This window comes from Eurosta solidaginis, chromosome 4, assembly GCF_040869045.1.
Source record: "Eurosta solidaginis isolate ZX-2024a chromosome 4, ASM4086904v1, whole genome shotgun sequence".
Lineage (NCBI taxonomy): Eukaryota > Metazoa > Arthropoda > Insecta > Diptera > Tephritidae > Eurosta > Eurosta solidaginis.
The window spans coordinates 162502299-162520012 of NC_090322.1; the positions used below are offsets into that span (position 1 = coordinate 162502299).

Below are 17714 nucleotides of genomic sequence, written 5' to 3' on the forward strand. Positions count from 1 at the left end.
CATATTGTACAAACAAATTCTAGGGTCACCCCTGGTCCACCTTTGTGGCGATATCTCGAAACGGCGTCCACCTATGGAACTAAGGATTACTCCCTTTTAAAATACTCATTAACACCTTTGTTTTGATACCCATATTGGACAAACAAATATTAGGGTCACCCCTGGTCCACCTTTATGGCGATATTTCGGAACGGCGTCCACCTATAGAACTAAGGCCCACTCCCTTTTAAAATACTCATTAACACCATTCGTTTGATGCCCATATTGTACAAACAAATTCTAGGGTCACCCCTGGTCCACCTTTGTGGCGATATCTCGAAACGGCGTCCACCTATGGAACTAAGGATTACTCCCTTTTAAAATACTCATTAGCACCTTTGTTTTGATACCCATATTGTACAAACAAATTTTAGGGTCACCTTTATGGCGATATTTCGGAACGGCGTCCACCTATAGAACTAAGGCCCACTCCCTTTTAAAATACTTATTAACATCATTCGTTTGATGCCCATATTGTACAAACAAATTCTAGGGTCACCCCTGGTCCACCTTTGTGGCGATATCTCGAAACGGCGTCCACCTATGGAACTAAGGATTACTCCCTTTTAAAATACTCATTAACACCTTTGTTTTGATACCCATATTGGACAAACAAATATTAGGGTCACCCCTGGTCCACCTTTATGGCGATATTTCGGAACGGCGTCCACCTATAGAACTAAGGCCCACTCCCTTTTAAAATACTCATTAACACCTTTCTTTTGATACCCATATTGTACAAGCAAATTCTAGGGTCACCCCTGGTCCACCTTTGTGGCGATATCTCGAAACGGCGTCTACCTATGGAACTAAGGATTACTCCCTTTTAAAATACTCATTAACACCTTTCTTTTGATACCCATATTGTACAAGCAAATTCTAGGGTCACCCCTGGTCCACCTTTATGGCGATATCTCGAAACGGCTTCCACCTATAGAACTAAGGCCCACTCCCTTTTAAAATACTCATTAACACCATTCGTTTGATACCCATATTGTACAAGCAAATTCTAGGGTCACCCCTGGTCCACCTTTATGGCGATATCTCGAAACGGCTTCCACCTATGGAACTAAGGATTACTCCCTTTTAAAATACTCATCAACGCATTTCATTTGATACCCATATCGTACAAACGCATTCTAGAGTCAATCGTGATCCACCTTTATGGCTATATCCCTAAACGGCTTCCACCTATAGAACTAAGGCCCACTCCCTCATAAAATACTCTTTAATGCCTTTCATTTGATACACATGTCATACAAACACATTCCAGGGTTTCCCTCGGTTCATTTTCCTACATGGTTATTTTCCCTTATATTGTCACCATAGCTCTCAAGTGAGTATGTAATGTTCGGTTACACCCGAACTTAACCTTCCTTACTTGTTTTTTTTTAAACTAATTCTAAGAGTCTTTTTGGCTAGATTAGTATTCTGATACCTTTTTTGTTGGAGTTGCAACTCGAACCGAAGTTGGGCCGTTTTGAAAAAATCGTATTTGCGTTTCTATAAGATGATTCCGAGGAAAAAGAGAAGAGAGAAAAAATACACAGATGGAGAAGTACATGGTCAGGAACTAAGGTAGTGAAGAGATCAGGAAACGAAAGAGCCGGAAGCATAGATAGCGAAGAAGGCGAATTGAGATAGGATATTTAAAGTGAAGCTAACAGAAATAGGATGAGAAATAAATGGCCGACAGGACGCGCCTAGCATAGCTAGTTAAATATAAAAGCCTCGCCTTGATGCTTAGAAGAACCGCTTGTTTACGGCATGAGCGACTGTACTTAAAAACCCAATCTCCTTCCCAATATAATACTAGCACCACAGCAGAAGTTTTCGTAAGGCTCTATTGTAATCCTACTTTTCGTCGCCCATCATATTTTCTATAAGGCGGGAATTTCAGCGTTTGCCTTTACTAGGGCCTCAACCAGCCGGATAGTTTCATTTCTTTGAAAAGGTAAAAGATAAGATACAATACAAAAATTCCAAAATTATAAATATTTTTTGCCATAGGAATTTCTGAATCAAAACAATGAGATTATTCTAAAAACGAGAAAACCTCCCATACTTACTTACTTAATTGGGGCTTAACCGTCTAAACGGTTATGGCCGTCCAACAAGGCGTGCCAGTCGCTCCTTCGCTCCGCCAACCGGCGCCAATTGGTCACACCAAGGGAGTTTAAATCGTTTTCCACCTGGTCCTTCCAACGGATTGGGGGCCGCCCTCTACCTCTACTTCCATACGCTCGTTCCGAAAGAAACACTTTCTTGGCCGGAGCATCATCTTTCATTCGCATAACATGGCCTAGCCAGCGCAGCCGCTGCGTTTTAATTCGCTGGACTATGTTGATGTCCTGTCTGAAATTTCGTTTAGTTTCGAACGGCTCGGAGAGGTCCTTCCCAATTCTGACTGAGCTGATGGTGTTGCTCAACGTCAGTTTGCACAGCCGTATAAGTTTTGCGGGGAAACCAAATTCAGATATAGCGGCTTATAGGCAGCTCCTTTTCGTGCTATCGAAAGCAGCTTTAAAGTCCGTCCCATAGTCCCATACATAACTCACTTTCTTTCCGAGCTTAAAACCATTTGTCTATTTCCAAACCCCCTTATATACATACATGGACATTTTTCTCATTGCTAAAAAAATCTTATACTTAATTGAGAAAAAATTGTGTATGGTAAAAATATTTTTCATTGTTCTTAGAACGTTTTTCATACATTATTTTTTTGTCCTTTTCGAGCTTTGTTTAGCTCAAAGCCAAAGTAAATTAAACAATTTGATTACTGCAGACAGCCAATGATAAGAAAGAATCGTTATATTCACACATATTAAAGAATATCCTCATAAATTTTCCCAAAGTGGTTGTTGTTGTCGTAGCTTTGTTGTTTATCATGCGAACACGCACATCTAAGACCACAATTAGCTCAACTATGCCATAATAAATTCCAACTAAAAATTTTACAAAATTTTATTTGCGGTTTTGTGTGAGTAAAAACTATTTCAAGTATGAGTATGAAGTACAAAACGTGTATATTCACGCATATTCTTCTATTGTAAATAGTTACGAATGCATATTTACCACGTACGCAAAACAACACCACAAAGCGTGCCACACCGGTGAACAACACACAAAATATCATAGGGTCCCCCATCTCCTACTTACCATTTGGCGTCAATATATGGCGTACACAAAATGCGCGATGAAACTATTAAAGTGCAATCGACACCGGAAAAACGCACACAACCGCAAAGAGGCCATAATCAATAGCAATAGTACTTCCAGGTATCCAAACAAACTTACGCATACACATATGTACAGAGTATGCATGTATCTAAAGGAGAATCATGTGCGCGAGTTTGTGATTGTTAACGAAGCAAATAAGAATGTATGCACAGAGCGAAAAATATTAGATACGAAAAACATCTTAGTGAACAATTTCAAAAATTTTCCATTTTAATCTAATTTATTTAGGGTTGTCTCTAATTGTCGCTTTAAGGAAAGTGAGCTCTGGACCGTGTTGAATAAGCCTATCGAATTTTACTTGAAAATTTGTTTCATTTAAGAAAAAATTCATCACAACAATAATAATGCTACAAAATATTATTTTTAGGGCTTGAGCTCGATTCGAACCCGCGCTCTTACAAATCAATAGGCCGGTAAAACAACAAAATTGTAAATAATATTTTGTTTTCATTTATCTGTAACATACGAGGCTCAGTGCCTCGGGGCAGCTTGAGAGCGGACGTTACGGCCATAGTAGTATAGTGTTATCAATTACAGGACGAACAGAATACATGATTCCGTATATGCGCTTCGAAGTGGCTGTTACGACTACAAAAGAAGTGGATGATTGGCGCAAAGGTATCCAAATGGCGAACGAGGTGATACACGTGTACACCGATGGTTCTAAGGTAGTGGTACTCCTTCCACTACTGCGGTATACTATGCTGATCCGGAAACAAACAAATCCTTCCAGACCGCTGTAGGAGGAAGTAGTAGCTGTAACCAAAGCAGTAGGAACACTGGAAGAAAATACTTTTATATATATAGTCAAGCAGCAATTTGGGGAATAATCTTGCATAGCACACCATCTGAAACTGTGTTATAGTGTAATCAATAACTGGAAAAATCAGCATACGGAGAAGCATATACCTATACTGGGTCCCAAAGCATACGGGAATTGACGGTAATGAAAAAAACGGATGAACCAGCTAAAAATGGCGCACCTCTGCCTAGCGACAGTAGATGCAAGAAGTGCCGATTTGAGAAGGGAACCATCGAGCACCTTTTGTGCTCACGAATTCTTAGAAAGGATATTTTTAATAAATATTATAACGAATTCTAGAAATAGCAGCCAAGATAGCGTGTTAGTCAACCGAGCCGTCGATATCAAAAATAACTAAACAATCGACCTTGAGCTCAATAACTAAAATAAAAAAACACTTCTTTTCACATCGCACTATGCCATTCAAAAAACCAAGTTTCAAGCAAAGCAATTTGTAAGTACAATTTTTTGGAAAATGTAGTTTTTTTTTTTTTTTTTTTTTTTTTTTTGACGGGACTTTGTCACACGCGATGATTTTTTTGTCTTTTTTTTCTTTTTACAGATTCGTTGATGGGCAGCGGTTTGTCAAGCGTCGAGATCTAAAACTGCTCAACTACAGAATTTCTATCATCAGTTGAGCGTAATACATATGTAAGTTAAAACAGGAACAAACATATTATATATTAATTACTATGAGAGGTGAGAACAGTCCTTTTTATAGAAAAAAGGGAGCCCGAGCTAACAAATGTGTTTGAGTGGGAGTTATAATCTTCGCCGGAAGGGTTCGTCACACATCTCGGAGGAAAAATCGTGTTGAGTCAACCACAGCAAAAGCCCTGGGCTTAAATCCCGGGCAAAGCAACATCAATAATTAAGAAAAATTGTTTTTTATTAATTAAAAAACTATTTTTCTAAGCGAAGTTGTCAGAGTGTATTTATGCCAAGAAATTCATCTACCTTGCAGCCGGCGTTCGGGGTCGGCATAAAACATATAGGTGTTTGTGAGTTTGACTGGTCCTCTGTCGAACCGCCAAAGCAATTGATTGATGACCAACATCCACAGCGTTGGTGCAATCAAAACACCCTGTAACATCCTTCTGTTTACAGATTTTGTGTTCTAGCATGGACCCCATTTCGACGCGATCAATTTGCAGCTTAACATGGGGCCGGTCCCAATTTTAAGGCATAATGTACACCAATCGAGTTAAGACTGACTATTACTGCTATTTGCAAGAATTTATGCAGTTTTACCTGTGTGGTTTCGTTAACTCCAACTGAAGTTTTAATAGTTTTTTCGGAAATATGAGGCTTTTTGCTCGGTGCTCTGCTGTCCGTACTTGTGCAGAGCTCTTTGGACTGCTCTTGGATGAACAGAATGTCCTGTGTGTTCTACATTTACTGGGACAATTTTGAGGCAGAACCTCTTGTATTTTTTTCGACCTCTTTCAACATAAAGCTAATGTCTCGGCGAGATAGTATGCTTGGACGGCCAGTGCGCTTCTTATTTTCAATGGAACAAAAATTTTCAAAGCTTTGCAGTTTCGCCTTATGATTTTTTTCTATTCTTTGCTGTATAGCAAACCGATACTACTTTTCTAGGAGGCATTGTTGATACTTAAGTGATCAAGCCGCAACTTTTCTACTCTAATAGAAAACCCGAAAAGGGCCTTAACTAAGTAAGCAGTACTTTACGGTTAGTACAGCAAGGATATTAGAATGCAAGCTAGGTAACTCGTTACGAATTTACACTTTTATCGACACTAATTTTGCGTTTTTTCGCCACAACTTATTTGTTTTATGTTCAAGGACGGACTTTTTTAAGCAAAACGATTCAATGGTTTTTGTCTTTTCTAAACAACGAAAGTAATAGACGGTATGTCCGTCACTGCATATCAAGTTATGTATGAACTTGTAATTTTGTCACAGCAACGTGACTGACTAATAAAAATCGCTGCTACTGACAAGACACAGTCATACAACACGTTGTTGCTCAAAAAGAGCAGCGCTTTCCAGCTCAAATGAGAATGGTGTGGTATCCTATCCAAATGACGTCGTCACGAAGTAGAAACGATATCAAATTTCAGTCTTCTTAGCTTACAGTGTTGCAGAAATTTCGCTCCATATCCAGGAAGCAAATCTCTTTAAGATTTTTCTTAAAGGAAATAGTATTCTATATTTTGTATCGAAGGCTGTGCCCATTTTATTGGATACATGAGTCACTAATATATAGCAGGATGCGATATATTATTGGATACATACGCTCTTTTCGGAGATACAATGCCAAAGGTCTTGTCGATATGCGCGATTTTTTGATAAAAACGTTTATCATTGCAAATTTGCATGTGCCTCTTAAGAGGCAGATTTATCTTCTTGTGATTTCACCACACTTAGATCGTTTATCATTTCCTAACATGCTGTTCATGGATTTCACCTCGGATGCCTTTCACCGCATCAGTGCTAATAATGTAATTTCTGGCCACAAACCTCTGATTGATCGGCTGCGGATATGTGTATAGCCTAATTGCCTTATAATTCCTTGTATTTAATCTATCCAAAAAGTCCAAACTGCGTCACCCTACATTTCAATACGTTGTCGCTGCTATTTTATTCACAACACCACATACGCTAAAAAAAAGTATGTTTGCCCATTGATATTGGTCTTACATCGATTATAGCTACATACATATACATATACTCATGCATAGACTCATAGCGTAGTCACATTCAGCCAATTGTGTTAAAAGTTGCATATTGCAACACCATACTCAACATATCTAGCGACAACAACTTTCGCGTAACAATGCAGTAAAAACTTTTAATAAGGAGAATAGTCGCCGGTGCAATTCGGAAAACTCTCAATGACATACTCGTATATAACAACAAACGATATGCTACATAGCGGCACTCAAATGACGCGTGTTGCATGTGAATGATTTTCAACATATGTTGCACATTGCATGGCTAGTTTTGAAAGTGCTTGTCTAGGGAGCGTATGTGTGTGTGTTTATGTGCGTGTATGTGTTTGTTCAAAAACCACAACAACTTCAATAGTAAACATAAAGTCAACATTTTCGACAGACATTACATGTTACCTTCACAAAGTCCTACCCCCTCCTTTAACCCTTTTACTTACTCGCTAATTGCTTGCCATCGCAATAGTCGGCGCGCCATGGATAATCACAACCTTCCGTTACACCGCGATGTTTTCCAGCAAACACAAGCCCATTGGGACAATCGTAAAGCTCTGGCTGATTGTTAACACACTCCCAATAACGATCACAATAGACTTCATCGGCAACTACACGTCCTTTCACCTTGCATGGGTCCTCTTGATTACCCTTTAACTGTTGCCCAGTCACATTGCTCACTGTAAAGAAAAAAAGTTTAAATTAGTAGCAATTAAATTTGTAGGTAAGTAGTTAACGGTGTGAGTATGTTTGGCAGATTTTTTCATATAAAATTTGAGGTTTTAAGATATTTTATTAAACCGAAAAGCATAAAATAAACCCAGCTGCGCTCCATGCAGTACTGCCCGTATTTTATTATCTATGGCACGAGAAAAACTTCTATTGAATGAGTAAATTAATTGTTTGGGAATATATTGAAACAACTCGGCATTGGGACGGAAAAAGCGACAGCTCTTTCGATTATACATTCTAAATCACTTCAAAGCCTCCTCTGCCGGGAGTGGGGTTTGAACCCGCACTACTGCGCTGATCGGACTGTTTTCAAACGTATCCAACCATCACCACGTCTTGCTAGCAATAATACATATATTTTTTAGCCCGCTTATGTTAGCTTCAATTGTATGTAACTCTGCTGTTTTATACCAAATAAAAAACATGTTACGTATACGCACTGGTACCCGTCTTTCAGGTGGTGTGGTCATGTTTGCCTAAAGTTGGCTGCTTTTTAGTAAAGGAACTTTCCTAAATGTACCCCCACCCTATTATGACGAAGAAATTAAAAGGATAAGGAAAATAAGAGTGAGAAGTAAGACCTTCCTAAAAGTTATGCAGATAGACCAAAGTTAACGCAGAAGAACGTCTGCAGGTAACCTTACATAAATTAAATATTTTTTGCTGGTATACGTCAAAATACATACACACATACATAAACAAACCTGGACAGATTTTTTCAACCTGTTTTATTTTATTATTGAATGTGCCAAAACACGCAGCACAATTTCCGTTGTCTGTTCGTGGTCTAAGTCAATATTGTGTGACATGCACGAGCACACGTGCTGCACTCAATATATGTATGTACAAAAACAAATATTCGAGGCAAAATATTTAAATATCTTAGCCCATGGAGTTGATTTGTATTGAGCTGCTAATGAATAATTCGTCCAGCAAAGCAGTGTTGATTAATTAGGTCAATTTTTTCCACAGAAATTAAAATTTAATTTATCTTAGGGGGAAGAGTACATTATGTAATACAGTTTTTATCGACTTTCTTATTGCTAACATGGCTGCAAATTTGTTTTGAAGGCAAAATCTAGGGAACCTAATTTCAACCTTTTATAATTTCAAAGAAATTTATAGCTAATGAATGTGCGTTTTCAGCGGACTAGGGATGGCTTTTCAGGTAGCAAAACAAAGGAGTAACTTTAGCGTATAGAGATTAAAATTAATCGCAGTAAATAAAGTGGAAGTAAATGACAGATATGTAGCAGTTTAAACAATATCTTAAAGATTACAAAGAAAAAACAAATTAAGCACTTCTTTGAGATAAATGGGTCAAAATGCAGCGGGAAATTTGTTCTTAGATTTATGAATATTCGTATTGGAAAGAAGTTAACTACGAAAAGAAGTTAACTTCGGGATCTGACTATAAGTCGGTTACCCAAAAACCAAGGTGCAATATAATATTTTTTTTTTTTTCATTGTAAAATCTGATTGCTTTTGTATGGCCATTAACAACTCGTATGATTTTATTTTTTTTCTCGACATGTGCACCACGTAATGGTATGCATTTTGTTGTATTGCCTTTAACCCTTTAGTTGTGTGTGAGGTTTCACGTTTGTAAATCATTGGAAAGTATCTTGAAACTTCACCGCGAGACTTGCCTATTTGTACGAAACTTCTTCATATCTCGCTCCGGTCACCAGCCCTCAACATCTTTTCCCATATTACATGCATTGTCATTGGGTTATCAATTAGGTGTCAGGTATTAAGTTTGTAGCTCTCTCAGAAATGTATCTTAATATTCCATCTGGTTCATAAAATTCTACGAATTACCTCGCCCTGTGCGTCGCCTAGCTCATATTTTTTATCTCGTAAAAGTTTTCAAGTTTCCAGCTCGAAATAGTTTTCTAAGTATCTCAACTCATGTCACATCTATAATAACTTTTATCTTTAGTGTTATAATCGTTTGGGATATTAATATATGTTTAAACTTTGTGATCTCTTGGATTTTGGAAAGTTACATCAAAATGATTACAAGATTCCAAATCTTGTATGAATTTTCCAATTTTCATAACCCGTTCGCGATTTTGCAGAACTTCTTTGCCCTTTTGATGGATTGTCACGGTGTCCTAAGCTATACATATAGATTAAAGTTCCTAGCTTAATAAGAGGATCGCATGAATGCACAATCTGTAATATAAAAATAAGTCGGGTTTTCCTTCCTGACGTTATAATTCCAGAACGCACGAACCGATTTCCACGGGTTTGCATTCGTTGAAAAGGCCTCGGGCTTCGTGAGGTTTATATTAAAGAAAATTCAGGATCGACGCACAGGGTTTCGATATGTAGGCCCGAACGTGGAGCAGGGTACCCCTTGAATGTGTTTGTAGAATATGGATATCAAATGAAAGCTCTTGATTAATGCTTTAGTAGAGGGTAATTTTCATATCCCTGGGCCAGTAAGCACCTACAGAGTGTTTTTACATTATGGGTATCAAATTGAAACTGTTGATGAGTGTAGGGTTATCTACTTTGTAAAATATACTTTAATTTTGTAAATTATTTTTTATGTTATAATACTTTTAATCTTATTTCAAAATGAAAATGTTCTAGTTAGATATTTTTAAAAAATTTGTAAAAAGTGAAAATAATAAATAATACATAGAATAAATTTATTTAAATATATAGTTTAACACTATATATTTATGGCGATCCTTCCATCGAACCAAAGGAATTTTATTAAAGCTATTTTTCGTGTTATTTATTAACAAATTTTCCTAAAAACCCATCCATCCGTGACGACAACATACGAGGAATTCATTTTATCAAAATAAAGATCGCGGTGATGTGCGCCTGAATTGGAATGTGTGGCCATCGAGTCGAATCGATGCGGGACGCTTGATTGTGCCATTAACACCGCCTATACAATATTCGATGATGTAACACATATATGTATATGACTCGCTTGCGTTCAAATTAATTAATCAACTTTTTTGGAATACTTATTTGTTTCACGTGTGCTTATTGTGCTTTATTGCTCACAACTACTGAAATCGCTAAAGAAAACCTTATCCTTTACTTTGTATTAATTATATTAGCTGTTACAATTTTATCTCCTAATGTATGGACAACGATATTATCACGTTATATTTGGAATTTACATTCAATCTCAATATCAATTTATGATTTTAACTACAACATCTACCTGCCCTCAACATTTGGTGAGCTATTTTGTTCAAAATATTCTTTTTTAATAAATTTCGTTGTTAAATCTTTCGTTGAACCAATTTATAAACAAAATATTCAATATATATTTTAATACAAATTATTGATAAAATTGTTAAATATATACAAAAATGTAATTAATTTTTCTAATTTATATTTTCGTTAAGTACATTTTAATTATGTACACTCCTTCTCCAGTTTATTTTCAAAAATATTTATATACAAGCATTATCATTTTACAACAACGACATACAAACTCCACAATACAAATAGATTAATATCTAAATAATAACCTCATTTTCAATCGAAAATTACACAAAACACTACAAAACAAAGCAATAACTTTGATTTTTAAAATAAAATAAAAAAAAAAATTTTTTACAATTTTAAAAAATCTCTAAAGATTTCTTAAAATAATTTTATCGACATATTTTGTATATATCAATTATTTCATATTGAAATTAAAATCATATAAAAACTCAATATTAAACTCATTAACATGACACGAATCATGGACAATTTCATATCACCCTCAAACGAATTAAGGAATCAACTTTTCATTCCTTATTATGGACAATTTCATATCACCCTCAAACGAATTAAGGAATCAACTTTTCATTCCTTATCAACAACTTGGACATACATTATGCAGAGTACAATTATATATTGAACATATATTCTGCATAATACAAGTTTTTAATTTTTGAGTAATTGTGCACACAGAGTTGCCATCTACTATCATTCAACCTCATTCTAGTTTCTTCAAACATATTATAATTCACAATATTTAACAAACAGCTTTTAAATTATTTTTAACCTCAACAACATAGCAATAATACACCCAAACATTAATATACATAAAATATTAATACAATAAGTAAACAATAACAACAACTAAAAATAAACTATCAAGTACATCGAATCATCAACAGATTGAGTACTTATATCAATACCAACATAAAATTATAACACAATTAACACAAAAATACATTTCTCAAATTTCTGACAATTTAAAACAAAAAAATACCATATATCTACAACACAAAATTCAAACATTTTTCAAACTACAACACAAAACTCTTACAATAATCAATATACACTGTAAATTAACATTAAAAAATAAATATTTCGTTTCACTGGAGGGGGAGTATATGTAGGGTTATCTACTTTGTAAAATATACTTTAATTTTGTAAATTATTTTTTATGTTATAATACTTTTAATCTTATTTCAAAATGAAAATGTTCTAGTTAGATATTTTTAAAAAATTTGTAAAAAGTGAAAATAATAAATAATACATAGAATAAATTTATTTAAATATATAGTTTAACACTATATAATGAGTGCTTTAGCACAGGGTAGTTTTCATACCTATTAGTGACTAGGGTCTCGAGATATAGGTCAGAACGTGGATGCGGAAACCCCTAGACTATGAGTGTATTATAGAAATCAAATGAAAGCTGTTGCTGAGAGCTTTAAAGTAATTTTCATTGTGATATTTGATTTAGTCGCATCAACCAGGCAAAACTGATAAATATGCATGCTAAGCCGAAAAAAAATATGAATTAATAATACCTACATACCTATTTACATACGTCCTATTCGATTTGCCTGAAATTTGTTATATAAATTTGCCTGTATTAGTATTTACGATGCTTTTTTTCGGGAAGTAGACCAAAGATGAAATGGGGCTGGGATTAGGACTAGACTGTGAATCAAAATGGGACTGGAACAACATACATACCACCCTCTGGGACTGGCAATAAGATATGAAGAATAATGAGAAAAACTTGACAGAAAAGAGAGAAGGAGACTGAGAATGAGATAGAATGAGATGAAGATGGAGATAGATGAAGCGAAAAATACGGCGGGAGTGGTGAATATAAAGATTAGGAACAAGTGTAGAGGGGCGAGGGTAGAGCTAGACGAAAAATCTTTTTAAAATGAATGCAGATAGACCAAATTAAGGGCAGAGCAACTTCTGCTGGATCCGCTAGTCTCTAAATAAATTTACTAAATTTCTCATAATTTCGATTGCTGCAAAGTAATTTCATAACTTAATAGGTCCCTAAGCTATGTTCAAAGTTTGAGTCTCTAAATTGTCTGAAATGTACTTAAATTTTGAAACGGGAATTAGCATTTTCTATTTCCTATTTTTTAAATTGAATGACACCTGCTCTATATGCCATAAAAAAAAAAAAAAAAGTTCTTAGAAACGAAAAGAATAGCTACTAAAATAGGGAAAAATAGTATTTGTTTTTTCGCCTTAAAAATCTTTCCCCTCAGAAGGTCCCGCAAATTTTTTTAAATATTAAAACAATTGGTTTCTTTTGTTAGAGGATTAATTTTCTTTAAAATAATTGTTTAAAAAAACTTTAACTTTACAGTCGAGTGCTCTTATTTACTGAACTAACTCTTAAATGTAAATATGTATGTATATATTGTGAGAAACATTCAAACAAGTATTCTCTCTAATTAATTAAATGTTTTACAGAAAATTTAGAAACTATAACTCTTTAAATTTAAATTTTCCAAAATTTTTTTTTTAGAAAATATTTTCTTTATTTGAGGAAAGTGGTTTTTTCTCTGAGTGTAGTGAACGTTTTTTCGGGAAATGTTTTCCTTATTTTAGCTAAGTGCTACTCGAAGATAGATGAAATTATTCTCAAATTCGGTACTGAAATCTACAAATTTGATATTAATTACACTGGTCAACGGCCAAAATTTACCAGAGACGCCGTTATGAAATTCGTATGTAAAACCACCCCCCTTATTTCGAAAATCGAGTTCATTTTTGATTCTATGGTACCGTTTTTGAGATATTTGCAATTTACCGTTAAAAAACCAAAAAGATGGCTTCATTTAATTACGTATACCTCACGAATGGGTCAAGCAATTGCAAGAAAGTTTACAGAATCTGAAAGACGATAAAATTTGCTATAAATGCATAAAACATTGTTTTTTAGTCAACTAGATAGCTTTGGAGATATTAGCTTATAATTTCAGATTTTTGTTTTTTTTTTTTATGAAAAAATATGAAAAAATTACTCTTTGCGAGGGCAGCATTCCAAAACCCCAACTTTTTTCCAGATATTTTTTTTTACATAAAGCTATGTTTAATAAGAAAAAAGATAAGCTACCATCGAAGAAAATCGATGTAAAACTACGTAAGTTATAAGCGATCAAATAAAAATACCCAGGTTGCGCAATTTCAACGTATACCTCGAAACGTATGTATGGTATAAAGAAGAGTGAAATATCTAGTTATGCTCTGTTTCTATTTAGTTAAAAATTCAATTTATGAATGAAATTACCCATATTTGCAACTTTTTTTTAAATTTATTTATGTTTATACTATATTCTAACAATCTTTATCTTAATTTGATTTTACTATGTAGTCGAAATAATTATGTGTTCTATTTTGACGCTTATTCAGTTTACGATCGGTTTCTCTTATGAGAAACCAGCAGCAGTCACCCGTCATTGCGACGTTCCAGAATCCTTGATATCGATTCTCAATTAATTTCATTTGCTGATGAAACCTTTCGCCATGTTCGTCACTTTCGTCGCCAAGATTTGCCGGAAAAAAGCTCAAATGTGATTGCAGAAAGTGAATTTTTAACGACATATTTACGCCTGGAAAGAAAATATTATTTAGGTACACAAGTTATATTTTGGGAAACTAATTTTAATGAGCCTTTAATATTTACCCATTTTCGCATAATTATTGATTAAGTCGTACACTATCTGCTCGTAGTTAGGGCTTTTGTGACTACCGAGAAAAGAAGCAACGACCTTTTCAAAGGATTCCCACGCTGCTGCCTCAACTGATGAGAGTAGTCCTTTGAATTGATTATTGTTGATCAACTTTTTTATTTGTGGTCCAACAAAAATATCTTCCTTTATCTTGGCTTGAGAGATATCTGGAAAAATTGTTTTCAAATAGTCGAATGCTTCGCCTTCTTTGTCCAAAGCCTTAACAAAGTTTTTAATGAGACCGAGCTTGATGTGTAAGGGTGGAAGTATGATTTTCTCTTTCTTGACAAGAGGGGTGTATTTGATGTTATCCACACCAACGGTAAACTCGACTCTTTCCGGCCAATCCTTTCTGACGTAGTTGTCCCTACGCGCTCGGCTATCCCACTTGCAAAGGAAGCAGCAGTGCTTGGTGTAGCCACTTTGTAGACCGCATAGCATTGCAACGACTTTGAGATCCGAACATATTTTCCAATCATGCTCTTCATATTTGATAAATTGGAGTAGTTTTTGCGTTTCCTCGTAGGTTTCCTTTGTATTTACTGCATGTACGATCGGGATAGAAGGCTTTTTGTTACAAATATGCAATAATACAGCCTTCAAACTCAGTTTATTGCTGTCTATGAACAATCGCCAGTCTTTTGAATCATATGTTTGACCAAACTCTTTGAATAAACCAGGAATGTCGTTGCAGTAGCATATACTGTCTTTCTTGGTATAGTGTTTGGAAAATTGTTGGTGACGAGTTCTACAATATATCACCTTAACATCGGATGACACAAATTTAAATTGTTGCATACGAGACGTTTGGATCTCGGCCTTTTCCTTGGATAGTTCCAAATCTCTTATCCAATCATTAAGTTGTGCTTGTGACAGAACGCTTCTCTCGTTTCCAATGCGAAATTCAGTACAACTTGATTCCCCGCACTCAGATATTACTGTTGACAATGGAACTGGTTTCGCAACTGCCGTTGAATGTAGTACTGGTAATGTCACTGTAGGTACGCTGGCATAGGTTACTCTTCTTGATCTTCCAATGCCAAATACTTTTGTTTGACAAATATAACACTCTATTGAATGGAAAGTAGGTTCTCTCCATATCATTGGTGTATCAAATTTTATTTGTTGTCCTGATTCCGACTGAATCAATTCTACTCGACACGATGTACACAAAGTGTTCGGTGTCCATGGTTTTTCAGCATTTTTAGGCTCAATGCCAAAATACTTGGAGTATAAAGTTTTCATATGATCTGAGAATACTCGTCGTCGCCTTATGATCGTATATTGGCCACACATGAAACAGAACATATCTGGATCGTTATTACAGACAAATTCTCGCTTCCATTTACTCATTTTATTTTTTTTAATAAATCACGGTTTTGAAATTTGACATGAACTGAACTATCTTCGGCGAGCCTTGCAGATGTTATGAAGTTTCAAGGCGCATTAACTCATATTTATACTCGGAACAAGAATAAAATTTAAAAAATCAAATCTTACCTAGACAGAAAGGTTCCTTTTTTTACGAAGCCGGGAAAAGAAAATACTACCTGCTTTAGATGTAGGCTTTAAAAATTTTTTTGTGTCTTACAATTTTGAAAATCTAGCTGCATACTTACCCATAAGTGACGGAAATACATGTTTATAACTACACGCCTACAGCAGGTTTCGAACCCAACCACTCTTCCTTTCGATGCAACCACTCTACCTACTATAAAACAATTCGAGTATTAAAAGTACTATTTGATTTATTTAAAGAAAGAGTATTATCATTGTTATGGTGTTATTCGTTTATCCGGATAATATCCCATTTGCACTTTATATCTTTAATATATGTATGTATACATACATTGAAGTTGCGCAACCTGGGTATTTTTATTTGATCGCTTATAACTTACGTAGTTTTGCATTGATTTTCTTCGATGATAGCCTATCTTGTTTATAATTAAACAGAGCTTTACGTGCAGAAAAAATATGTGGAAAAAAGGTTGTAGTTTTGGAATGCTGCCCTCGCAAAAAGTAATTTTTTTCATATTTTTTCATAAAAAAAAAAAAAAAATCTGAAATGATATGCTAATATCTCGAAAACTGTCTGGTTGAGCAAAAAACGATGTATAATACATTTATAGCAAATTTTATGGTCTTTCCGATTCTTTATCCCGGTCGTGAGATATACTCAATTAAAGGGAGCCATCTTTTTGGTTTTTTCGAATAACGGTAAATTGCAAATATCTCAAAAACAGTACCATAGAATCAAAAATGAACTCAATTTTCGAAATCAGGAAGTGATTTTACTTACGAATTTCATAACGGCGTTTCTGGTAAAGAGAAAAAGTTGAAATTCGTGGTCCAGTGTTATTATTAAATATGAATTTAACACAATATAAAGGAAGTCAAAATTCAGTACAAACTTGCATATAAAAGAGCTCCATTTACTTGCAGGGGATGGACTTAACAAATTAAGTTTTGTTTTATATCTTTTAGACTTCAACAACAAATTTTATATTTTATCCTATTGGCTGCGCCCGTATTACCTATTACTTAGAATGTCATTAAGCGTTAAAATTCACATGAATTCCAGCCATAAAATTATATTGTCGGGCAAAAATTTTCACACGCTCCTATTAGACGCTTACAATTTCCACAATAAGGTAATTACTAGGTCCTTATAATTATGATAAAGGCGAACGAGACAGGATAACAAAAGCAAAATGGGCTTAGCAGCCTGGTACTTAAATGCATGTATAAATACATATGTACCCTAGGGTGGCTCTTCGTTGTATGGAGGAAAAATTCTGTGTTTGGATTTTCGAATAGCGTAAAAACTGATATATACAAATTCTTATGCCAATCTATGAAGATTTATATGTTGAGCAAGGAACTTTTTAAACATTTCAAGTGTTCATATTCCTTTATCCTAGAAACATTTATTCCTTTTCAAAGCAATTTTATTTATTACCTTTATTTTAAGTCCCTTTCATGTTTGTCCCCTCATTTCCATACAAATTTTTTACCCACGGAAAATTCTTTTTCGGTAACTTCCCGTTGAGCTAGACACTTAATACTTAGAACATAGCTCAGATCTGGGAGATATTACAATGCAAGTGAAAAAAATTCGTTAGGTGGCGCACGGATCGAGATATACAGAAAATTAAGATATACCTGAAAATCTCTGAAAAAACGTAGGGAATCTTGAGATCGATTTTTAAGTAACTTCGTGGTGAGCTAGAGTATTGAAACTTGGCA

The 17714-nt window shown here is 34.9% G+C and overlaps 1 protein-coding gene across 10 annotated transcripts in view; it reads right to left on the minus strand.

Annotated features, from left to right (window-relative positions):
- Positions 1 to 17714, minus strand: part of LOC137250560 (protein obstructor-E-like) — a 535879-nt gene that overhangs the window by 67022 nt on the left and 451143 nt on the right. For all 10 annotated transcript variants that reach the window (XM_067783589.1, XM_067783590.1, XM_067783588.1 and 7 more), the window contains one exon: positions 7215 to 7448. In XM_067783589.1, coding sequence (XP_067639690.1) covers positions 7215 to 7448 — 234 coding nt within the window. The remainder of the gene's footprint in view (positions 1 to 7214; positions 7449 to 17714) is intronic.